At 30.4% G+C, this 27391-nt stretch overlaps 1 protein-coding gene across 1 annotated transcript in view; it reads left to right on the top strand.

Moving 5' to 3' along the window:
• LOC145313785 (uncharacterized) overlaps positions 1 to 27391 on the top strand; it is a 97554-nt gene that overhangs the window by 65168 nt on the left and 4995 nt on the right. Inside the window, exons 2-3 of the mRNA XM_080153401.1 lie at positions 14428 to 14493; positions 19754 to 19861. Coding sequence (XP_080009527.1) covers positions 14428 to 14493; positions 19754 to 19861 — 174 coding nt within the window. The remainder of the gene's footprint in view (positions 1 to 14427; positions 14494 to 19753; positions 19862 to 27391) is intronic.

Below are 27391 nucleotides of genomic sequence, written 5' to 3'. Positions count from 1 at the left end.
AAAATTGAGTTCAAAGTTTTTATTCTCGTGGGTTTAAAATAATCGATTTTTTCAATAATTACCTGACAGAATTGAAAAAGTAAGGTGTCAAATTAAAGATCTTACTATTTTTGTTCATAATGGCCATTTTCTTTCTTTTTTTTGCTGCATTTTAGTACCTTAAAATCGACTTAATTTTTTTTTTTTTAAACTTAAATTAATTAAAAGGACCGGCTAGCTATAAAAAAAAAAGTTGATACAACTTCTTTAAAATGATTATTATTTGCTTTTCTTGTCGTGATTATGCGGCAACTACTAGGGGGTGAAAATTGAACTTGAAATTTTTAAATCTAATTTTCTCAAAAAGCCCCCGTTGAAATATTTTGGTTTTACCTGGAATTATCATGGTTTTATGTCTATTTTTACCATACATAGGTCCCAGGGCTCGGCACTTACTTTTGTCTTGATTCAATTCTAGCCCACAGTGATTATGTTTCCAGCACTCTAAAAAAATAATTCCTTAGAATTTAAATGTCTTACAGTACCTAGTCTAGCTAGGATATCTTAATATTTTTTCTCATATTCATTCGAATCCGGTGGATAGGAACCGGTTCTCATCCATACGAAAAAACTATGTCTATCATCGTATTATATCCAGCTTTCTACGAATATAGAAATGTACAATTATAAGATTAAAACTAGTTTTTTTAGCCCGTGCCTTCGGCAACTCGGGGCTAAAAAAACTAGTTTTAATCTTATAATTGTACATTCTATATCCGCGGAAAGCGGTTTATAATACGATGAAAGAAATAACTATTCTTTTTTTTTGAATATTTAAGAGCTTACTTTAATTTAAAATTTTATGAGCTTTTTTAAAAATAGATCATATTTAGTGATTTAGTTACAATACATAGCAATTTTGGTCATTTTATTTTCTAATAAGTAATATTATTACTTAATCATTTTTGATGTTATTATAATATGTTTGTTATTTATAATATTTCTCCTTATTTTCTATATATTTTATTTTAAAAATCAAATGTTTAATATCTTGTATATTTTTACAGTGAATGTTAAACATGGGTGCTGTAGACTTTTACGTTATTTTTTATGCAAGGCTTTTCCATATTTATAATTTATATGCACTTTTTTTTTATAAAGTTTAACTTTTTGAAATAGAAATGGATGTAGAATATACGTGGACATTATGACAGGAGAAAAATTTTCGTCAATTTAGCTTGCTAACATGGATCTCAGTTCGGTCATCCAGAAGGAGGAAATGAGATAGGATAAAGGGAGTAGAAGGAGATATCGTTATTTTAGCCCACTGCGTGTTTCACTTTATTAGAGAATTTGAAAATCTGGTGTAAGATCCATATAATAATATTTAACTTTTTTTATTACTTATCCAAAATATGACAGTTTTTGTTTGCTGAATTAAAAATTATATAAAAATGAAAATAGTTCAAGAAAAGATGAATTATCATAAAACTTTTTTGCTTAGTAATAGAGCTACTTTTGAGCGTTCATTAATTTTTAGAAAGAATATGTCAGTTGAGGATTAAGGAAAGGTTAGCAATAGTCTTGGACTTATTTTTTGATTAGCGGAAGATTAATAAGAGGGATAGCTATTTCCACTATTTTTTCCAGTATAGTTTTTTCATTTTCATAACCACGAAAAGCTGTCTATAATACAATGCGATAAATAACTATTAACAATCATGTGATGCTCATTCTAAAATTGTCTAGTATCCACCCAACCTTTCCATATAGCCCCTAAACCGTATTCTTGGAATAATAAGTCAATTATCTTTGTCTCCAAAAACGTGGAATCTTTATGATTTTAAAATATCTTTATAATCTGACAGGCTGAGACACACCTATAAGTTAAGATTTTTTGCTCAAACAACCAAAAATATTTTTTAATTGTTTTTTATCTTAAACTTTACTACATTTTATATTTTAAGTAAAAATATAAAGCAAAATTATTCGACCTTAAACTTTACCAATATATCAAAGGTTTTATTTTCATAATTTAGTAAATTACCTCTTATTATGAACGATTTAATATTTTAATTGTTTAACAATCTATAAATGTAAAAAAACTTTTTGTTGCCTTTTTAAGGGGACTGTCTTCGCCCGTAAACAGGCGCATCTCACTACTATGTCAGGACGAAGGTCGTGCAATCAAAGGGTTTAATTTATCACAACAGTCAGCTGCGCTTCATACTTGTCCTTGTTTATGTATATAACAAACCCCCAAATTTAATCCAGGGTTGTTTTTTGCCCTAATCATCTTAGGTTAAGGAAACCATGTTTTATTAAAATTATGATTGAAAAGTTGCTCTGCATAATAATGGGAAGGTCGTGTAGTCATTATATTTCAGGGATGAGACATTGAGCTATTTATTACACTAGTCCTTAAAACTTTATAATAACATTTTTTTCTTCGTTGAATCAACAACTTTGGGGAATATTGTTATATTTGATTGGTTGGTTCATTGAGTAGAGTTTCACAACGTTTCGACCACTAATTTTAATCTACAGAAGGGTTGATTTTGAGTATCATCATTTGGGACATGCATCAATTTTATCGGACATCCCTTTATATCCCTGCATAATAAGTCAGGGATTCAAGGATAAGACAAATCAAAATAAATTTTATTAAGTTGTATCTTTGGAAGAAGAGCTAAAAAATACGTATTTTGTAAAATAATTTATGGGCCATAGTCCCCCCCCCTTCCTGTTATAATTAGGTAGATAATTCATTGAAAATTAATAAGTTTAAATATTTAATAACTGATTAGAGGGAAAATTTAAAATTGAATTTTGCCTATTTTTGAGTTCATAAGCAATATTTTAAGATCTACTTTGTAAATTGATAAAAAATATACATGGATATGTATGTGGAATATTTAGGTTGATAACATGGAACTCATTTATTGGTCAGTTCGCTCATCCAGAGATAGAGGGGAGGGGATGGGTTAAAAAGGTTAGATGGGGGGTACACCTATTTTAGCCCACTGCGAGTTTCACTTTATCAAAGAACATGAAAAACTGATGGAACATCTAAGTAATAATATATCCATTACTATGTATGGAGCTCTCCAAAATGTGCTGCTAAAATTTAAAGGAACTACATTAAAATTAGCATAGAACATCACTTTTTGTCGTCATACATCCCAAATTATCCAGTATGAGTAGTTTTAGCTTTAACTTCTTTTCTATACAAAAAAGACTAACTCGTTTTTTTGTATGGCTTTAAAACCGATTAATTTTCCCTGGATTAGAACTTAAGACATATTGAAAAATCTGTATCGTATTGCAGACAAATTTTTACGAATCATATTTTTATACCCGGGACTTCGGCCCCCAGGGGCTAAAAAAGGGAATAATTTCTTTTATTTTTTTATTTTAATACCAGCGGAATGTTGTCTATAATACGATGCGATAAAAAAACTATTCTTTACAAAAAAAAGCAAAAAAAGAAATGAAGAAAAGGAAAGATGAAGAAAGTAAGATTACAAAAAGTTGTGTGAAGAAAAATTAATATTTCCCACTAATGAGTATTCATACATAAACAAATGTACTTCAGCAAAAAAGTAATAAAACAACTTTTTATATATTTTTCCGACTTACAGTACATTTGGAGATTTACTTTTATTAAAACTAGCGGCTTCGCCCCTAGCCTCTAGGAGCTTCGTCCTATGAGGTAAGGGGAAGTCAACCCTCCTTTATAGAATTTGTTGAAAAAAATAGGCACAGGCTACCTACTGCTACAGGACTTTAAAAATATATTTTTTTGTTTTTTTAGAAAAAAAAAGAAGGTGGTTTGTTATAGTACTGCATTCACATGCTAAATCAGTTGTTCTGCCTTCTTTTTTTGTTATATGTATATTTTTCACTTTATTAGAGTACATTTTTTATACTTTTATATATTTACAAATACAAAAAAAATATCTAAATTTTGAGAGGCTTCATAAATAATGCATTATTGATTGATGTGTTAAAATAAAATGAATATTTAAAACTAAACAATTTCTTTGTGGATAAAAAGATACGTTCTGTTTATTGAGAGTTATTTCCAGGGATCTAAAGGGATAAGGCAATTGCCGATACATTGTTGTACATCCCCACTGCACTGGTGAAACACAAAATTACTCCTTCTGTAGATTACAATTAGTTGTTGAACCGTTGTCAATAAATCAGCCAATCAAAATTTATAGAAAAAAATACCCAAAGTTGTAAAGCCATCGAATAAGAAAACTTTGTATAAAACTTTTGGGACCAGTGTAATAAACATCCCATTGTACCCTCCCTCCCTGGTTATTACAGAGTTATTGTAAACACTTTTTTGAAATGAAATTTTATCTATCAATTAAAGTTTTAAATATTTAATATTCCAATGTTTTATCTTTTTCATACCTTGTATTATCTTGTTTTTTTTTATTCTGTTAGTACTTCGTAAAAAAACTGATCCGCTGGATCAAAACCGGTTCTCAGCTATACTGCATAATTATGTATTGCATCATATAACAGATATATTCTACGAATATTAAAATAAAATTCATAAAATAAATACCAGTTTGTTAGCCCGGCCTTCATCCCATTGGAGCTAACAAAACGGGTTATTATTTTACATTTTAGTATCCGCGGAAATCTGTATATTGTATCTTGAGTTCAATTTTCTAATCTAATAATCATATTACTGATATTTTATTAAAAATATTTTTTACTAATGGACATAATTGTCTATGTTTTATTAGAGCATATTTTAAGGGAACTGAAGTTTAAGTTTGTTTGTTTAATATAAAAAGAAATGGGAAAAATATCAAAGAAGTTGTATCAACTTTTTTTTATAGCTAGCCGGTCCTTTTAGTAAGTAGTAGATGTAAAATTTTTCATAGAATTCAGATATGCAATCGGTTTTTTTGTAGACCTCTTATTTTTTAAGTAATTTAAGTTTTTAAAAAAAAAAATTAAGTCGATTTTAAGGTACTAAAATGCAACAAAAAAAAGAAAGAAAATGGCCATTATGAACAAAAATAGTAAGATCTTTAATTTGACACCTTACTTTTTCAATTCTGTCAGGTAATTATTGAAAAAATCGATTTTTTTAAACCCACGAGAATAAAAACTCAATTTTATCATTTCACAAGTAAAAAAATATGGGTTCATATATACCTTTAGAATCAGAAAAATATTACAAATCCATTGTAAGCAAAATTGAAAAAAAAAGTTTACAATATAGTATATAAACTACAATAAAAGGAATTATATGAAAATATCATATTATATTGTACAGGCAACGTCTTAACTTTTGAATTGGGTATAAAAATGGGAAGGGGGTATAGAGGGGGTAAAGAGGGGGTAAAAAAGGGAAGACGATAGTGTTGCCAGAACAAAAAATACAATTGGCCATTTTTATATTTTTTTATTTTTTTACTTTTTTTCAATTTTGCTTACAATGGATTCGTAATATTTTTCTGATTCTAAAGGTATATGAACCCATGTTTTTTATGTCTGTTTGAGAAAATATTTAGGTCTAAAGTTTTTATTAAACCGAGGTTAAAAAAATAGATTTTTTCAATAATTACTCAACAGAATTTTAAAAGTAAGGTGTCAAATTAAAGATCTTACTATTTTTGTTCTTACTGGCCATTTTCTTCTTTTATTTTGTTGCGTTTTAGTACCTTAAAACCGACTTAATTATTTTTTTAAAAAACTTAAATTACTTAAAAAATAAGAGGTCTACAAAAAAACCGATTGCATATCTGAATTCTATGAAAAATTTTACATCTACTACTTACTAAAAGAACCGGCTAGCCATAAAAAAAAAAGTTGATACACCTTCTTTACAGTTTTTGTGATTAGGAATCTTAAAAATGGGGATTATGCTTTAATGCTTCGTTAAATATAAACATTTTCATTTTAAGTAACATATTTTTTTAAATACTAAACTTCATGATAGAAATAAAGAATGTATTTTCCCTAAAAGTGCCTATAGAGCACTTTACCCCGCTACATCCCTTAGGGTTGGGGTAGATTTTTATTAAACTTAACCCCTCTGGTTGGCCCTTCAAAACAATTTAAAAATACCCCTTGTCTCTCTCCTATTTAAAAAAATCAAAGTGTGGTTGTTTTCTAAGCTCAAATAGGCACTTTGATTGAAACCACCAATAAAAAGAAAATATTACAAGCATATAGTACAAATTCTACTGAAAGTACCCATTCATAATCATTTTTTTCGCTCCTTTGTCGGGGCCAATCCTTGTTATTCAGGGATTGCAAGGGATAAGACAATGGATGATAAATTAATGTACAACACCAATCATAATAAACAAAATAACTGTTTCTGGGGATTGTGAATTGTATAAAACCCACCAATCAAATTTCAAAAGAAGTAACAACAGTTTTTTAGCTAATGAATAATATAACGTAGTTGTATAAACTTTGGGTACCATTATAATTTAAAGGCCAATATCCCCTCCCTCCCTGTTGTTATTGCATCGCTATGATTGACAACCTATTTGATGAAATATTCGGTAATATTATTCTCAATTCACTTCTGACAAGTCAACAAATTGTATGACCAATCGAGGATGGGATGTTCATAAAAACTTCGAATTTGCTGTTTTTTTATCAATATAAAAGTTTTATTATGTTTAATATTATTATAGAATAATGATAAATGTTATAAAAAAAATTGTACTTATTTGAATTTGCTAATTTTTATTTTATTTCTTTATTAGGTGAGTTTGAAATTTTCAAACCAAATGTTATAAAATACTATTATTAGTTGAATCATATAATTGGTTTATTAAAAGACAGGGTTATAAGTCAACAAAATGTATGGCCAATTGGTTCAGCGTTGTCAACTTAAAAATTAATTTAAATTACAAAGTTTGAATAACAAATTGGTTTACTAAAAGGCAAAATGAATGGCCAATTGGTTCATGGATGCCGTTATAAGTAAAGCAAAAAAATACATAAGTTGTGCTTGACTGAATTGTGAATTTAAAATATATATATACTAAACTGACAACCATGATATAGGTTTAATTTTAGGGCAATTTTCAAACTTTAGATACACACATGTTGGGTAAAAATTTTTGAATATAGACCATTGCATTGATGTTTCTTTTAGAATACAACTTTTTAAGTGATAGCTTTCAAAATATGGTCTTATGTTCTTTATCAATATAGATCTTCCTTTTTTGTTGTAAATAAATAGTAAAAAAGTCTCTCTGTGTGTGTGCCGAAGAATCTCGCTAACCGGTAAACTAATATGTTTCTTCTTTACAGTGTAGCTTCTTATACAACACCCTCCCAACACCCTCCCAAGAGAAACTGTCCCTAGAAAAAATTACACCCCCAAAAGTATTGTTTTTTTTTCTTTTTGAAACTATATTTAAAATCGGGCGTCTAGTGGCGTAGCCGCTAGCTTATTCTAAAGTAGTAAAATGTTTATAAAGTTTAGACCTTTTTCTACGTGTGTAGGTCAAACTTCTTTAAAACTTGTGTTACTTAGTTTTGACCAACCCTCACAAAAAAAAGCTTGTTTATTAAACTGTTAGCATTAAAATACTTAAACTATTCAAAATAGAATTAACAAATTTTCAACGTCGAAAAAGAACATCTGGAAATCTTTTTTGTGCTTCCAAATCAAGATCATTGTTTGTGTGTGTTTGTATGTATGAACAAGAAAAGAATGACTTTTAAAATAAGCGTATAATGCATGCAGAGTGTTCACAAAAAAATTCCATGAAAAATAGTAATAGTGTTTGACTGATTATGACGTAACAAAAAAAAATAGCCAATGAGAGGCCATTATTGACCAATGGTAAAATTTATAGTGGCCTCTCATTGGCTAATTTTTTTTGCTACGTCATAATCAGTCAGACACTTTTACTGTGTTCAAAAAAATGCTCAATATCACTTTTCAGCAACGTTTTATTAATCAATTTTCTCATGATAAATAAAAATAAGGCTTGTTTCATTGGGAGGTAGGTTAATTTATTTGCGATTGACTTTTTTCTGTATGTATACTGTATGTTTATTTTATCTTATGAATTTAAAACTTTTGTAAAATAAAATCATACACCTTTGTACTGTGAAACCTACAAATAAAAATTGATAAATATTAATATAATGGGAGAATAAAATTTTTGCTATTTCATGGGCACACTTTTGGGGCATGCATAAAGTTAAAGAGCTAGTTCAAAACGAGAGTAACGCGAAGTAAGTGTTTCTACAAAGAAGCAGGACAAAACTAAGTTATATAAATAGCATGGGATACCTAATTTTAAAAGTTTAAATTTTATTGTTGATATAGATTAAGAACCTCTCTAGTAACTAGGAGATCTGCATAAAAGTGGTAGTGAATGCAATAAAACAGACTAAAACAATCCTGAGACTTAAGTCCGAAAATTTAAAAGCAAAATACCATCACGGACCCTTAGAATAAAGGACATTGGTTCAATAGTTTTCAAGCTTTTAAGCTACAAAAAAAATCATACTACTACATATAATAAGATTGACATTTGAAATTTTTTATGAAATTGATCTTCCATTTTCGATCTCTAAATATATTTGTTGCTATTTCAAGATTTGGAACTTTAAATATTTTGTATAAATCTCTCGTTTAAAAATGAATAGGATTGGTCAAATGATATTCATGGCAAATCAGGGATCTTATGGGATAAGACAATTGACGCTAGATTGTTTTACATCCCCAATTATGACAAACAATTCATTAAATTATTGTTTGGCTTCGACACTGCTGGTTTAAACAGTAAACCAACAAATATTTTTGAACTAATGAGATAATGTGTTTCTAAAGTTTTGGATATCTGTATAAATTTACAATCCAATGTCCCCTCCCTCCCTGATGGGAAGTATACATAGAAACAGAAATAGGCCGCATACCATATTCAAAAGTTCATCTTCAAAGACTCCATGGTAAAATCCTATTATTATCATTTGACCAATAATACCCCCCCACCCCCACTCACACACACTCTTTTAGTTTCTATTAAAAATTGATGAAATATTGGTAGCTCAATAGCAAAATTTGTGATTTTGATGACTTCTAAAAAGCAATTAAAAGGTATTATTCTTGGAATGATTTTATATGATTAATGATTATTAGTATAACGATATATTAACCTTGGACAATTTTATTTCATGTAGCTTGGTCGACAACACTTAATGCTAACCGAAAACTTCCAGGTTTTACAGTGTTGTATGTATTGCAGTGGGGGAAGATACATTACACTTTAAATCACACTGGTACCCAAAGTTTTATAACTATGTTTTCTTTTTCAATTTGAACACTTTTATTTATTTGCCACTACATTCCACCAATAATTTAAATCTTCAAGAGGACTAATTTTGTTGATCATCATTGGTGATGTCCATGAATTTCTCGTCCATTGTCTTATTCTTTTAGAATGTAAGCATATGAGCTAAGCACACCCCCACAACTTTTTATACCATTTACAAAGATGAGTTTTTAAACTGAAATAGAAATAGAAGAATAGAAGCATATTCTGAACCCTTTTTTTGTCAAATCTAAGAAGGAACATTTCTAGCAGACAAAAGTATTGTTTACTTTCGACTCAAGCTGATGTGGATTCTTAAGAAATTATAGACTCGCTACTCGATAGTGAGGCAAAATTATTTTTGTGGAATATCATCCAAAAGCACATTAATAATCTACAAAAATTAAACAAAATCATATGTTAATAACCCTTTTAAGATTTTATTTAATTTTTGTAAAGTTTTCTATTCGATTTTGGAGGATTTTTCACAATAATAATTTTGCCTCACCAGCGAGTAGCCAGCCTAACTTTTTTTTTAAGAATCCACCTCGTTACTAAGCTTTCAAATTTAAACGAAATTTTTGGGCAATTAATTCTGATTCCGCAAAGCTTTCTACTAAGAATATATACTGTTTACAGCTGACTTTTATCTAAGTGTGAAATGAAAAAAAACATGCATTCGTAACAAGATGTGTACAAAATTTCAACCAATGAAATTAAATGTATGTACCGATGCGATTCTCCTATTGGCTCAATCAGACATTCCCTCTCTTTCTTAGTACCTTTATTTAAACTGACTACACTCACCAGTTTTTAAACAAAAATAGGTTAGTTTTTCATTTAGATTTTTTAACAAATTTGATCAACTATTTTCGATAACTATTACAACTGGTTCTCAGCTATACTGAAAATTCATGTATAGCTTCGTATTACAGACAATTTTCCACGAAAATCAGAATGAAAACTGGTTTTAATCTTATGATTTTTTATCTTAATATTATCTGTCTATAATATAAAGTAATAAACACCTACTATGTAGGTTTGGCAAAAAAGGGCAAAAGTTTTATTTAAAAACTGATGAAAAATTTAATATTTTATGGATGGGTGTTGTTAAGAAGGCGTTTGTAGTCTCAAGGAGAATTGAAAATATTTTTTATATTGACCAATTTTCATTTGTACTTTGGATCAATAAGATAGTACAAAAGTACAGTTATCTTCAGAAAATAAAGTTTTTTTTACCAATGAATGATATTAAATCAAGGTATATAGTGGATACACCCCTAGCCTTGTTAGGGTTTATAAAGTGTCAGGAAAATAAGCATAACTGTACCAACCATTTCTGAGATTTGTTGCTTCAGCCATTAAAGCCTATAATCTATAGGACAATTCTAACATACCTAAATTAACTATAAAAAGCTATCCGATTGGAAAGAATGGTATTTGAAATTGTCATATGGTTACGTTCCATGTATTCGTTGGGGGCATAAATAGCATAAACCCATCCAAAGTCTTAAATGTTAAAATGAAATATTCAAAAATTATCCTTGGACCTACATGAAGCTTTCCTGAATCGCAGTTTTACCGAGATCTTAACAAACAGACAACAAAACCTTTCCTACTTTATATTACAGGACAAACAAACCAGGAAATAGAATTAAAAAATTTCTGAAAATTATCAACTCACTAAAAAATATATATAAAGCGTATTATATTGCTAATGAGCGTTTGAAAGATGTTTAATGATAAAGCTTTGAAGATGATATTAAACAAACTAGTGTCATGTCATTATTATCATTAAGTTAGGGAGAAGGGATATTTAATACAAAAAATATTGCTTTAAACTCTTCAACCTTCCTGAATGATTTTTTTAGGCAAAATGTATATTGTCATTTTGTATTGTACAACAAAATGATGTAATTAAAAAAAACAATTAACAAATATAAAATTGACAAATAAGTTAGGGGCATAGCGTTCTGATAACATGTCTCAGTCCTAAATTATGTTTCATAGTAAATTTGCTAGGATATGGTGTTGGGTTTTGCCCAACAAATGTGCTTTTGATATCATATTTAAAAGATCCTATGCTATTAGATTAAGTAGTAAAATTGTTTGTCTTGTGATTTCTGATTAAGAGTTCTCCCTTCACATAGGTTCAAGGCTATATTTCTGCTCCTTCTTACCCCTGTGAAGACAGAGTCCCTTGGTGTTTAGGGTGCAGTATTCAAAATATTCAAACAAATTTTTCAAAACGAATCAATTTGAATTATTCAACTGGTTGTTTTTTTCTCAATTCCACATTGTTTTATATATTTCTTATTTCAAATTGGCTAAAAGCACTTTTGTTGATAGAACTCTAAACAGTAACCCAGGATTCTTAATGGATAAGACAATTGACGATAAATTGTTGTACACTTCAAATTACGGTACTACGTTTAAAAATGTAGATTTGTACAATCAAATAAAGACTTAATAATTTTAAGCCAAAGAATGAGTTTTAAAAACAGTCCAATGTCCCCTTCTTCCCTGCAGCCAAAACCCTTTGTAGTCTGAACGGAAGGTTTGTGAAAGGTGTAATTTTTTTGACGTATCATATAGGATCCTAAACTATGGATACACACCACGTCATGCAATTCTTTCATTCAACTATATTACAAGTATACTATAGTCACACATACAAACCCGCTACTTTGGCGTATCTGGTAGTTCGGGTAGGTGATAGGTTCGAATTTTGGCCCATCCTTGCCTTAATAGGTGCAACTCATTACCTTGCATATTTATGACTTCTATACAAAAATCATACAATTTAATAGCTAGTTGTTTGTAGTACGTTTGACCGTATGATCATGCACTTTATTATCAAGATTTGCTTCAGAGATGCGCCAAAAAGGACCTCGTGGAGTATCCCGTTCTCTATAGATTATCCAAGCTATGAACATACCAAAACATTAACATGCAGTTGCAACTATACGTCAATTTTTGTCAATCCTATTATACTGTTAGTTTGGCTGATGCTTAATGACCAATATGAATCATTATTTCTGAAAACCTCTATCCACCATGCAATTCTACAACTAATTTTTGCTGTATTTTAAAATCATCCATAGGAAACTGAGATCATCGTTTGTATACATAATATTAAGGATATTCCAGGACGGGAGGGGACAATGGATATTAAATTATTCTTGTAATCAAAGTTTTACCTTATGGTTAGCACAAAAACTTTGGGTACTTTTATTGAATTTTGATTGGTTGAACTAGTTTTCAAAATTATTTTAATGACATAAGTTTAATTTTGTTTATCATCATTGGGGATGTACATCAATTTATCTTGTCCCTGGATAATTAGGGATAGGGTAATGAACAATAATTTAATCCTTCTTTCATTTAGATAACACAAAATTATTAGTCCTAGCCTAGGAATAATGGGAGATATTTTGGTGTAAGAATTATTTAATCTTCAAATATATATCCTTGGAGATAATATAAGGATGTGAGAGGATAGTTGGATTTAGTGAGTGCCTGATAAATGCAGGGATCTTAAGGGATATGACAATATATGTGAAATTGACACATTTTAGATTAAATTTATTGGTGGAAAGGTTTGAACACTGTTAGTTTATTGTTAAACTAGCCGCTTCGCCCCTAGCCTCTAGGGGCTTTGCCCCAAGAGGTAATTAAAAAAAATAGTATTTCTGGTGCTGCCGTTTTCCCCGAAAGCAAAAAAATACTTAAAACGACCAAAGGACCAATAGGTATATACCCTAAAAAGTAGAATCTGATCGGTTCAGTGGTTACCGAGATCTTAAGGGACGGACAGACAAATATCAAATATCAATTTTTTTAGGCCAACGAATGAAATAACCCGTTTATGAAACTTTGGGGACCAATATAATTTGCTGTGCAATGTCCTCTTTTGTCCTGATTTAATTATGTTTAAATCTTAATTGAAACTTAAATTCTTATAGTTAGTGTTTTCAGTAGGACCATTGAAGGTTTAATTTGGTATCTTATCTTAGTTTAAATATTTAAAGTATCAATACTCATAAATGAAAATAACATGCTTAAATAAACTGTGTTGATCACTCTATGGTATGGAATTATAGATTAGTCTACATGAAACTCAATTGCTTGTAGTAAATATTACAAGGTATTAGAACAGTTAACTCATCACTATATAACTTCCTACACATCAGTTATCATACATTGTAACCAAGTTGATAGCTTCAGAAAGTTGCAAACCATATTATTAATATATATTATTATAATATTATGATTAATCTTACAAATTAATAAAATAATGAACATATAACTGAACTTAGTAAGGATTTTTTCATAGCTTAAATTGTCAAGCTTTTTAATAATCTGTAATTTAATGTAAACTATCTAGCTTCATTGTATGTGCACCCTTCATACATATCCGATGAACTGAAAATAGTTGCCGAATGTGTACGCAGTTTCCTGAGTGTTTCCTCATCCTAGCTCAATATTTACTACTAGCTAAAAAAGCTTCAAAATTTTTTTCTAAAAAATCCAAATTTTAAAAATTCAAATTTATAATGCATAATGTATAAATCGTTTATACATTCAAATTTTGAATTTTTTGAGGGAAGTTTGAAGATTTTTAGCTAGTAGTAAATATTGAGCTAGGATGAGGAAACACCCAGGAAACTGCGTACACATTCGGCAACTATTTTCAGTTGACCACATATCCTCTCACTCAAATATACTTTACTTAAACACTTCCTTAAATCTGCCAAAGGCTTACTACAGATTTACAGTTGGGTGGAATCAAATATTTTCTTCCCTTAAAACATATTCCCAAAGTTTTATTTGCCATCAAAAACAATTGAATTGTTATATATTCATTTGTCTTAGATTTTCAATTTTAAAACAATTATATTACCTAGTTATAATTTGAAAATAAGTTTAAATGTATCATATTTTGAATAAATTACAACTTGTTGATAAAATTTTATTTGACGAAAAAAATGTCTTAATTTGATTGTTATCCCTTCAAAGCAATAAGTACGTTTTGTACATCAGTACATCTGTAACGGCATGGGGAAATGTTTATTATATAACCCTTGAATCATTAAACAAAATAATAATCTGTTTCTAATTTCAGTTTACCTGTGTGTTAACAGTGGCCCTGTCCATCGCTGGTATCTGCATTGCTTTCTCAAACTACCAGGTAACACATTATCATATAAGCGCACCTACTTTATAAAAAAGACCTTTGGCCTTTAAATGGCATTTGAGGAAGGGTAAAGGGGGTAGTGACCCTCCAATTTTAATTAGATAAGGAAAATTATACACAAAAATAGGAGGTTCAAGGTACCCTGCCCTAAAATTTAAAAATAATGCTTAGTAGTGTCTTCTGTTTGTTATTTTAGATTTTTTATTTTGGACACTCAAGAATCTAACTTATATACCCAAAGAATTATAGATTGTTGTAATGCTTACAACTTATTTTGTCTCTTTAATTGGTCCTAAAACAAATAAACCAATATAAAATCTTAATGAAGAGTGAAAAAATGGTAATCATTTAGAAGTTTCTTACATTACTATTTTATACTATATTACTAAACCAAATGGTGCTTCCAAAAAATGTCCTTTTGAGCATTAATTTCCCATTTCCCTTCTTTGTTTATAATATTGTTTTGGAAATGGGGAGTCTATTCATATGTTTAACCCTTTAGGGTTACCTAGCAACAAATATAAAGTAACCAGTGCTCAGTAGCTACTTTAAGAGAATAGGCTGAAGAAATACTGTTTTTAAAGCATAAATGCAATATTTGTATTATTCAAAAATGTTCCAAAATTATGTTGAAAAGTTAGCGAAACCACTAATTTTAGTTCAGCTTTCTGATTCCAGAATAATTATATCTGTTTTTGCAACTTAAATTTTTCATTTTAAAACATGCAATTTATTTTGTACTATCTACAGTAGAATTTAATCTTTTAGGTTTTAAGAAAAAAATGTATTTGAATAGTAAAATGCTTTCCCAGAAAGTGGCTTTCGATCACCATTATTTTTTGAAAATTAAAAAAAAAGGAGGTGTAGTTTTTCCTTATTCTTTAACCCAGTGGGGGCCTTAACCCTGCAGGGCCTATACTTGCTTTGCTCTAACCCTATTTGGCAAGGACGTTCAAGCTTTTTTGATTTGAGGGGGGGGGGGGGAAGTTGGACGGCCCTTTTACCAACTAGTACCCAATATAATCTTATATCACAAATAAACTAAAAACTAATCTATCCCCCTTATTTTCTATCTATTCTAAAATAAGGAAAGTGGGTATCAGTGCTCAACAAAGCACTTTAAGGGAAATTGCCAAAATATTTATTTGAAAAGTACGTATGTGTTCCTTAAGGGAATAAATGATTGACTGAGAGCCGAGAACTAAAAATACTTTTTAATATAAACGGTAAAGTCAAAATTATTTCGGGTACCACTAAATTAGAAAGAAAAGTACACATGAACTTAATACCTTTAAGCTATTATAACTCGTTGTGTTATAGAAAAAATACAGAGATACAGGGATGAGACAATGGAAGATAAAATTACTTTGCCCTAATTCAAAACTTTATATTTGCATCAATGTATAATTTGATACAGAAAGAGAGATGGGGCATTGAACTGTTTATTACACTAGTCCTCAAAATTTTATAATAATGTTATTCGTTGGCTTAACAACTTTGAGGACTTTAGTTAATTATGATTGGTTGATTCATGAAGTTGGGTGTTCAAACGTTTCAACCACTAATTTTAATCTACGTTAGGGGTAATTTTGTTTATCATTGGGGATGTAAATCAATTTATAGGTCATTGTCTTATCCTTTTAAATTCCTGAGTTTTACAGCTAGGGGAGGAATAATAAACTTTTCCATTACCCATCCCTTATCCCTGAAAATCGTGGAAATGTAGCGCGAAATGGTCAAACTGGTATAATCCTGATTTTAAGTATGGCTAATAGTAACTTCTTTTTGGGCATTTAAGCAATTTAGCCCAAACTAAAATTTTCAAGAATCAAAAGATTTTACATTTCAAAGGAAAAAATGTATTCTATAACTTGATTTTTACAAATATTCCCTAAACTAATTTAATTGTGCTTTTCGGTAAAGCTAATCAAAGCTTTCATATGCCTTTTTTAATGTGAGAAAAAGAGTAGCTTTTATAAAAATAGCCTAAAACCATCCCATACGATTTATTAAAATGTAAAGCTCCAATAGTTGAGTAGCAACCACTTTTAGAGATATTTTGATTCAGACAAAATAATCCCAACTATATGAATATAAAAATTCCTAACCTATTACTCATGTCAAAGAAATGTCTTATGTCAAAATATTGGCAGGAAAAATAACTTGTTTCGATATTGAGATTAAGCATGTTTAACTTAATTACAAGAATTCGCAACATTTTAACAAGGATGACAACATCCATAAAAGGAAAGATGAAAAACTTACAATTCATTTATTATTGTGACTCTTTACTTGTAGCATTGTACCTAATCTTTTAGAATTCCTACCCTTTCTAAATTGTAACTTACTGTTACTTGTAAACCTTGCCTAAAGAGCTATACGATACAGACGAACGGACAGATTGAGCCTACAATTAAAAAAGCTGTGCTATTAAAAATCTTCCAATCTCCCCCAAAAAGAAGGTAGTAATATGTTGCGCAAAAAAGCGCCCATAAATTCTTTGCTTTCTAAATGGTGTTCTTTTGAAATAGTAAAGTATGAAATTTAATGATTCTGCAAATATCACAAAAACTTATTAGATATAAATTTTTTCTAACATTAGCGATTTTCCCCTATGCATCAAAAACCTTTTTATTCTAGAGGTTTAGAGGAGCAGAAATTATAAATAATGTGAAGCTTTCTTAAAATTTAGTTCAATGACAAATGAGATCTTAACTGACATATAGAGAATTTGCTTCTTTGTAAAATAGGAAGTTTAATGTCAAATGTTAAAAACGCTTTTTTCGTTGGTCTGATGAAACACTTTTTAAATTGTATATCTTCACTCTTCTATACTAGTGGAAACTGCTTTTACTAAACTAATTATAGTAAAACCTGTCTTTGGTAGCAACCTGGGATTGATGCTTAAAATTGGGATACCCAAACAGAAAATATTGTTTATCCTCATATATTAAAAGACAGAATAAATCTCTGTCTGTTTGTACTTAAAGGTCACTGCAGGCTCTCCTGTAAAATAAAGACCTATAATGTTCTGGGAAGATTACAACCCCCCCCCCCCCCTCCCTTATATTATCTCAGCTATTAGTAGATCTAGAGGGCTAAAAATTTAAATATTAAATGACATCAAATGAGTTACTGAAAAAAAAACCTTAAAAATCCCATGTCTTTTACAAATTTTTATATTTTTAAGGAATGACAAAGTTTTAAGTATCCGTCTCTGACCAAAGCTAAATATTCAAAGCTTGTTAATTTCATCTCTCCACAAACATTTTTCTCCCTCCCATGATTTCTCTTTCTAGATGCCCCAAGCAAAAACATCAAAATTTATCAAAACAAATTTTTTAATGGTTTCAAATTTTGACAGAACAAGTTTTGTACTATTTCAAATTGTAAGATTTGAAATATAATTTCGAAACAGATTGATATCCACTGGATTAGAACCGGTTATAGTTATACTGAAAATTCCTATGTAGCATCGTGTTATAGACAGCTTTCCACGAATGTTTTTTAAAAATCTTAAAATTAAAACCAGTTTTGTTAGACCTCTCCTTTGCGCTAAAAGGCTTTAATTAGATGAATTTTTATCCCCCTAAAATCTGTTTGTCGTGGTAGGAAGGAATTTTCTTACAGGCCATTCTTTAACTATTTCCCCTCCTTGGTGTTCTTATAAAAATTATGATGTTATCAAAATTAAATCTAGAATGTTTAAAAGGTATTTATTTGTATAGGAAAAAATTTATTTGTTATCAATGTCCCAACCCCCCCCCCCCCCCATCTTATTTGTAATAAATTGAAAATAAGGGGGATTGTTTTGCGGTACCCTGAATCTGCGGGAATACCCAGTACCAATTGAAACCTAACCTAGCTTACTACCACACGAAAAACTACCTTTCAACTTCATACTATTTCAAGTTAGGGAAGTTGAGATTCTGTGCTTGCAAGGCACTTAAAATGGAACCGCTTTATTATCTATAATACAAAGTAGAACGATGTCTGTCTGTTTGTTTGTAGCGAAGGTCTCGCCAACCGCTGAATTGATCGGGCTCTCCTTTACAGGGTAGCTTCTCATAGGTCCTGGGAAGGTTTATAGCTATGTTCTTGGGGGGGTGGGACACCCCCAACCCCCCTAAAAAATGAAAAATACCCCCCCCCCCAAAAAAAAAATTTTCTTTTTAAACTAAAATTAAAATAGTGGGCTGGAATACCCCCCCCCCCCAAAAAAAAAAAAAAATTTACTCCCCCCCTAAGAAATTTTTTATTACATTCTTATTTTAAATCTAAAATACAAAAATTTGGTCCAAGCCCCTAGAGGCTAGGGGCGAAGCCGCTAGTATTTTAATAAACTATTATGGCTTACTTTACTGTTTTGGTAGTGCACCTACCCATTGTGCCTCAATTATCATACCATGAACATACCTTAGGGAACAATAGGCGCTTCTGTATTATTAAATAGTAACCTACACAAATTATGGATTCGGGAATGGGTAAATGTAAGATTATTTTCTGTCCCCTCAATCCTGTATACTTGAGTTTTATACAGCTTTCCGCGGATATTAAAATTATAAGATTAAAACAAGTTTTGATTTTATTTGTAATATTTGTGAGAAATTGTCTTTAATACGATGCTATGCATGCTTTTTCAGTATTGCTGAGAACCGGTTCTAATCCAGCGGATATCAATCTGTTATTAAGCCATACTGGAAACTAATATTATTACATGTTTTATTTAATGTCCTATCCCTAAACCCTGACTCTTACACATATTTATATGCCTAAGTTTATTATAATATTATAAATCTTCATTAATGGGTCAAATCCTACACAATTAGGTTAGCCTGGGAGTTAGAATTTATATTCCTTCTTTTCTATTTATGCTTGCTAAGGTAACCTTAACTCTTAGGATAGGAAATCCTGTATGCTTTTATAATTATATTTTATTTTTATTAAAGGTCGCCTTTATATATATTTCAATGATATCATGCTTAGGTACTAGCTTGAAGTACAGCAAGAAATTACTAGCAGACAAACATACTTGTTAAAAATCAGTCACATATCATTTATTCCAAAAATACGAGCGACGAAATTTTTAGACTATATAATTTCCTGAAAGCTAGCGTTATTCAACTTCAATTCAACTTCGTTTCACCTGATCAACCAATAATATATACTAATTGTTCCATCGATGTGTTCTAATAGGTCAAATTTACTGCGTAGGTATCTAGATCTACTATATTAATCTAATTGATATATTTAGGTGTCCCAAGATTTATTCATAACCATCCTTGTGTTCTGCTTGATATGTCTTCTCATCGAGGTCACCTTCAGAATTCTCAGAAAGACTGGCGTACAGAGCAAATATGAGGTTAGTAACTATTTTATAGTAGTTTCGCATCCCCTTAAAGCTTATAAATCATATTGAGGGTGAGTCTAAACAAATGCGACTATACAAAAAAAACAATTGTTAGTTCTGATTCTTAAAGTACATCAAATTGTAGATGGAGATATTTTTAAAAGCTGAATTAAATTTGATGTATTTTTTAATAGAGGACAGGGAATTGTGTTTTTCCGATTTAAATTTGGATTTCTAGTACTTTTAGAATACTTTTTTCTACAAGTTAAACTTGTTGGTATGTTTTAATTCATACTTCTGGAGTAGCTACAAATTTAATAAGAATTTAATAAGATAATTTAAGTTGAGCAGCCTTGTAAAAATTTAGGGCAGTTGATCATCATGCAGTGATTTGACGGACAAACGTTCAAACAGGTTCTAATTACTTAGTAGCTGCGCTGTTTAAATGAGAAAAATGCCTCAAAATCATGAACATGAGGTGTTGTAATAAAAAATATAAAGAGTTTGAGATTCTTTAACTTTTATGCGCCTCTTGACCCTATAACAGCTTTGATGAAATTGAGGTAGTTAGACTTCTATCACGATTTAATCGATAGTAATCCTATAAAACTAAAGAATTTTTGGAGCAAAGCTACTATATGAACTACTAGTTGCTTCGCCCCTAAACTCAAGGAGAGTGTATGGTGAAATTCAGGAAAATAGCCTAAAACCATCCCAAGACAAATATAAGGATTCAAGGATTGGAACCTTTATTTTATGATTTCTTTTGCTTTAGACAAAAACATCACTGCGTTCTCTATTACTTAAAGAGAAAATCTAAAATCATTTAAAGCAATTTTTAAGGATTAATTTAAAATTTTTATTCTACAAAATATTGAAATTGTTGTTCTTTATGCAAAATATAGTGAATAAGATATTTTTAATGTTAATTTTGCAATGAATAGGATATAATTAGCAAATGCTGTTCCAATTTTCTCAGAAACCTAAAGGTCATTCCTTAATACGGTTCATTCAGTGGTCAACAATTATGGCTTAATGCATTTTTTTTAAATATTAAATGTTAATTTTGCACACTATAATAATATAGAGAAACAAGTTTTTTTCTGATGCTTATGTTCTCCAAATTTTATGATCAAATGGGGCTGATTTTTAGAAAATCATTTGCCTTTTAACAGAAATCTTCATTGCTTTGGAACACAGTCTTAGATTTTCCATTACAAGTTGCAACATTTTTTTAGATTCATATTGATATATTTTTTATTCAAAATAACAGGACGGCTTCATCAATACTTGACCAATTCTTGTCGAATGCTTGACCAATACTTGTCCAATTCTTAGCCAATTCTAGTCAATTTCTTGGCCAATTCTCGACCAGTTCTTGACCATTTTTTTTCTTGACCAATCTTTGACCCTAACTCAACCATTTCTTAACCAATTGGATTCCAATGTGATTCTAATTTCTCGTAATTGAGCTAGTGAAATTATATATGTCCATACAATTATACATTTTAACAGAAAATGAAACATACAAAGTTTTTAATAAAGCTAAAAAGTAATAGTTTTATACAATATATGGTTAGGTTTTTAATAATAGCAACACAAATAGAGCTATAATTATAATTATTTTGTGTGAAATGTGAAATTTTTTGCCGTTTTGTATGATTTCCAAGCGATCAAGGTTACACAATGAAATCAAATTATCTGAATTATCAGTAGCATGTTCAGAAATAAACTTGTGTAATGTTAATATTTTGAACCAGGCTACAACCAGAATTATTTCTAGCCATATATAATACCAATATTAATGAAATTTTTCGAAGAATATTTGATTTGAATATTATTTCTTTTCATGATAACTAATGCTGAGGGGATTAGCTTGCTTCTTATGTTAATTCAAAGAAAATTACAGATTCTTTTATTATATTTGTAATCTATAATACAAAGTAGCTTGATGTATGTCCGTCTGTCTGTCCGTCTCTCAAGATCTCGGTAACTACTGAATCGGTCGGATTCTACTCTTCAGGGTATATACCTATTGGTCCTGTGGTGGTTTTAAGCTATTATCTTAGGGGGTGGGACACCCCCAACCAACCCCCCAAAAAATTCTGGGGAAATAAATAAAATAAAATGGCAGCACCAGAAATTTTTATTTTTTAAATTTGTTTTTTTTTAAATTTCTAGAGGCTAGGGGCGACGCCACTTGTAATATTATATAATATTAATCATATTAATATTATTTTAAGGTCATTTGATTGTACTTTCCCCCATATTAATCTTGGTGAAAAGTACAACTAATCAGGGGCGTGCAATGAATTTCGCCACCCCCCTTAGACAAAAATCGAGATTGGTGTATTAATTTAACTGTCAGTGGGTGGATACTCCCCCTTACATGATCAACTTAATAATGTGACTGTTTTACTTATCATCCCCCTTCGCTTATTTATAAGGTGGGAGGGTGAAGAGTAGACCCTTGTTAAGGGGGTCGGACACCTACGGGGTTGGACCCATCACCATTTGAATTTTGCTAGGGGGAAGGATACACCTTACTTCTGTGCGCCTCTGCGACTAATGTTTAAGCACAATTGTCCTTCAATATCTAAAGAACAGCAAAAGTAATACATTCCCAAATATTCATTAAAATGGGTGTTAAAAATTCAATTCCATTAATTAAACAAAATCTTAAATTGGATAAAACTCTTTAATAGTTGTTTGGGTATAGTCCCTTAAGTAACATCGCACCTTATGGAACGATCCTTCGTATTTTTCTCAGGAGCTTTTCTCCTATTTCTAGCCCCTGCGGGGGGCTTTAACCCTCCAAGGCCAATTACCTAACCCTGTGGTGCAATCACCTAACCAAATATAACCTATAAAAAGCCAATTTAAAAATACGACAAATCGCCCCTTATGGGGCGATGTTACGAAAGGGACTATTCCCAGTTGTTTTTATTCTGCATTATCTCCAATAAATTAGAATTAAACTGCTTGTGTTAGGAATACAAAAATATATTTGGAAAGAAAATTTTAATGTTGAAAGCGAACCTAATCCTCTTAAGCTACGGATTATAAACTTGATCGAGAAAGAATATACATCTCATATACAAATGTATGTACCCTGTATATCTTGACCTGCTGTTATTACATCGACACAGTAGTACCAAGTATTGTGAAAAGACAAACGGATGAAGTCAGTTATAGAGCCTTTCATTGTCATGAAACGTTATTTGGATTTTGTAGCACAACCGACAGACCAAGTCAATTATATACTGGATGCTCATTGGGAAAGGAAATCTTCCACAAAAAATTACAGACGTCTATCTTTAATAGCAGAAGAGAAATTCACATTTCCCCCTAACGGTTTACACAGACGTACGATCAAACGGACATTTCGTTACTAAATATACAAGCTCTTAAATCAGCAGTTATTACCAATTTTTATGCATTGATTTTGTATGTCAATAAAAAATCTTTCAGGCTATCAGGGGAAATGTTTAAAGGATCAATTTTTAAAATCCTTTAATAGATTTTATATAAATGTATCAAAATCTAGGACATGTTGTTTAGAATTTTAATTAACCCAGTAAACACAAATTATAATTTTTAGAAGCAAAGCTTTTCTATAATTCATTTTGTCAGACAATCCATATCGCTGTGGGGATAATGTGATTTTCTCGGTTGCTGTTGAAGAAAAACAGATGAAAACTTCTTTTCTTTCTGTTTTCAAAGAGTTTGTTAATAATAAGCATTACCATTATGGTTAACTTTTAAAGAACTTTTAATCTTTTTATGTTATATTTTTATGATAAAAATATTCATAAAATGCCAAAAGCATCTTTTTTTTAGGGTACATACAGAATAACTATCTCCCTAACAGATAAGCTTATTATAGGTTCAAATTAAATTTTAAACAAGGTTAAATTGTTTCCAATGTGTCAACTTTCCTCCAGTGCTTTAGAAGCCTCTAGGGGCGTAGCAGCCACTATACTAAGTATCTGAATGTTTATGTGTGTTATGTACATTCCCAACTTTTATGGAACATAATTAACCGTTCTGTAGATTAAAATTATTGGTTGAAGTTTGGACACTACTATTTCGAATCACAATATGATAGAACCCAAAGTATTAAAGCATTAATCTTGAGGTGCCATACTAAATTACAGTCCAATGTCCTCTACCTCCCTGGAAGTACTACTGAGCATAACCTTTTTAAGTAGCGCAGCTACTTTATCATTAACCCATGCTCTACTATTTTGTAAATTTAGCATATGTCCAGTAATTGGAGATTTTATTATTTTTGCTTAAAAAAGCATATTTCAGAATAATTAACTCCCTTAAAATAGTGGCTGATACCTTTAGAATTTTTGCTGGGGGTAATTTCTTCTAAGGACTCTTTCTTGTTAGTGTAGCTACTCTTTCCAAAATAGTTTACACACTGTCAATTTTATTTAAGAATACATAATAAGCTTCGCTATTTTTGGATATTTTTATCATTGTTACGCTTTTTGTTAGTTGTTCTAAAATCTGGTTTTAAAGATCTCTGGATGATTTTTTGTTCTTATCTACAAACTATGAAAGTGAAATAATTTATGCGAGATATAATCATATTCTCTTATTTATTCATACTAGGATGACAACATCAATAAAAGCGAAGCTCTGAAACAGTAGGACAAATAATTTTACCAATTGTGTCTGAACTATAAAAGCAATAAAAATAAATGTATAAATGTAAAAATTGTAAGGAAATTTGTTCCAAAACTACTTAAATACAAGAAACTGTTTAAGGACATACTAACACTTTTTACCACTCGATTATAGAGAAACTTCGCTTATGTCATTTTACTTTGTTGTTCTAGGAATCAGTAGCTCTAAAACGGACGGGCGTATGAATGTATGGACCGATTCTAACTGTAGAAATGCTTCACTTTTAAGAATGAATGCTCATGAATAGTGGTGTGCACAGGGTTTTGCCTGGGTAGGGTAAACACATGATGGCCCATTCCTCACTCTTATTTTTGTAAATATTTTTCCTCGTGTGCAAATCTGTAATGGGTTGAATAGCACCATAACCAATAGCCTAAAACCTACCCCAACCTTAAATAAGGGATATAAATTTACACAATTTGTTTATCAAATAATTCTAAAATTTAAGGATGATCCTCATTCATTATTGAATCAGTAAACACACACACACATACACACACACAAACACACACACACATACACATATACACACACACACACACACATACACACACACACACACACATAAGCCTGAAATATTTGCTATCTAATCTAGCTAGTACCAGGGATCAACAGGGATAAGACAATGGCCGACAAATTGATGTACATCCTCAATGATGATACAAAATATTACCCCTACTGTAGATTACAATTAGTAATTGAAACATTTGGACATTTAACTTAATTGAACCAACCAATCAAAATTCAATATAAGTCTCCAACGAATAAGAAAACGTTATTATAAAACTAGTGCAATAATCAGCCCAATATCCCCTCCCTCCCTGAGCTAGTTCACTGCTGACTTAAAGGCCAATTATGTATTTGATTAACTCGCCCACCTATACCCCACCCCTTCCCACTCCCACTCTTCACACTTTACTAGAAAATTTTGACCCCCACCCTATCTACCTTTACTTAATTAATGTGAATATAAAACAGAGAAAACAATTTACGCGAAAATTAAAATTGAAGATCAGAACTGGTTTAAATTTAATTGTTTTTATTTTAATATTTCTTAAAAATTGGCTGTATTAAGATGCCTTTTTAATCTAAATAAGCATTTTTTTCAAATTAAATGTTGCTAAATTGTAACAACACCAGTCATGCATAACCAATAAGCTTAAGGGTCAAGCAGTAATTTCAAGTGCTGTAGGATATTTCTATCAGTTAGGTACATAAATGCACCCTTCTGAATAAGGAAGAATTCAGGGAGGAGACATTACTGGCCCTCAAAGTCTTAAAATAAGGTTTTCTTATTCGTTGGCTTAATAACCTTGGGAACTTTTATTGACTTTAATTGGTTGGTTTATTTAATCTACAGCAGGGGTAGTTTTGTGTACAATCATTGGTAAAGTACATCAATTCATCGGCCATTGTATTATCCCTTTAGATCCATGGGAAGAATTCGATAATTGACACAAGCAATACTATTACTTTTGACATTACTGGTTATAATATTTTTATGATATCTTAAGAATAGCCACTCCCATTACAGTTTAATCCATTTCTGCATCTAACTGTTTATAATGGCCATTTCGGGCATTTACACTTTACATAATCAATTTAAGTAGCTTCTGCATAATATTAGATGGGTTTAATTTTAGGTTTAATGTATGTAGTTTCTTATTAAATTTGAAATTAAAATGTATAAGGATTTTTTATACTTAGAACGTTACTCCTAAAAAGCTAACCTACCCAATTCTGTAACTCTTTGTTTGAACCAGCAATATTAATCATCTACAAACCTCGTAAAATTTTTCTTTTTTGTCTTTGAGTGTCATGGAAGTATATGTGTTTGGTTTATAGACAAAAAATGCATCTGAAGTAAAAAAAATACATGTAGCTTGAAAAAACAATCCAGAAAAAAAATTGTGTGGGGACAAATCTGAGAAAAAAACACAAATTATTTAGATTGACAGACAGGCATCACTCCCCCCCCCCTTCACACATAATATTCCCTAAGAACAAAAAAGTTCTGAATAATTTATTGTATTCTAATGATAAGACCTTAGCATACTCTATTTGCACGGACTAGGGATATATCAATCCTAGATAAGATATTTTTTGTCCCTTGTTGTTGCTTGCATGACTGCATTCTAATCGAGCAATGCAATATGATACAAAAAGAACGGCTTTTTTGATACCAAAAAAGTTTTGTTACAATATCCCTATTCCCTGCCCTGTGTTCAAACGACGAGAAACATTTTTCCGGCCACTTTTTGCTTAGTTTCTGTGGCGTAGTAAAAAAAGATTTGGGACAAAAAGTGTGGAGCTATTCAATTACAATAGGACAAACTAAGTTTTATGGGTTAACGTATAAAACAACAGATAAAAAGTATAATCAAGTCTGTCTGTCTGTCGAATAAGATCTTAGCAACCAATAGACAAATTAGAAGATTTTTTTTCAACTAGTTTTTCGTGTATTTTTAATTTGAGAAAAATATTCAGCATTATTAAAGGCCAATAAAATTTATATTTGCTATTAAAGCTCTTGAATATTTTTTTTTAATGTATGGATACTTTACTTTTTTCCGTAAGAAAGCAAAAAAACTCTATAATGATACGAGGGGCGTCAAAGAAAATATTGTTTTTTTTTTATTTAGTCTTAATTGCATAGCTTATGATTCCTATAACAATTATAAAAAAACTGGTATTAATTCTATAATTTTTATTTTATTTTTCAATATCGTGGAAAATTGTCTGCAATATGATGCTACAAATGATTTTTCAGTATGGCTGTGAACCGGTTATAATCCAGTGGATATTAATCGGTTTCGAGACCATGTTTGTAATAATCTTAAAAGT

The sequence above is a fragment of the Acartia tonsa genome, chromosome 1, assembly GCF_053477335.1.
Source record: "Acartia tonsa isolate MP-2025a chromosome 1, ASM5347733v1, whole genome shotgun sequence".
NCBI classification, from domain to species: Eukaryota; Metazoa; Arthropoda; class Copepoda; order Calanoida; family Acartiidae; genus Acartia; species Acartia tonsa.
Note: the sequence above shows the minus strand (reverse complement) of the source record. Positions and strands in the feature narration are given on the sequence as shown.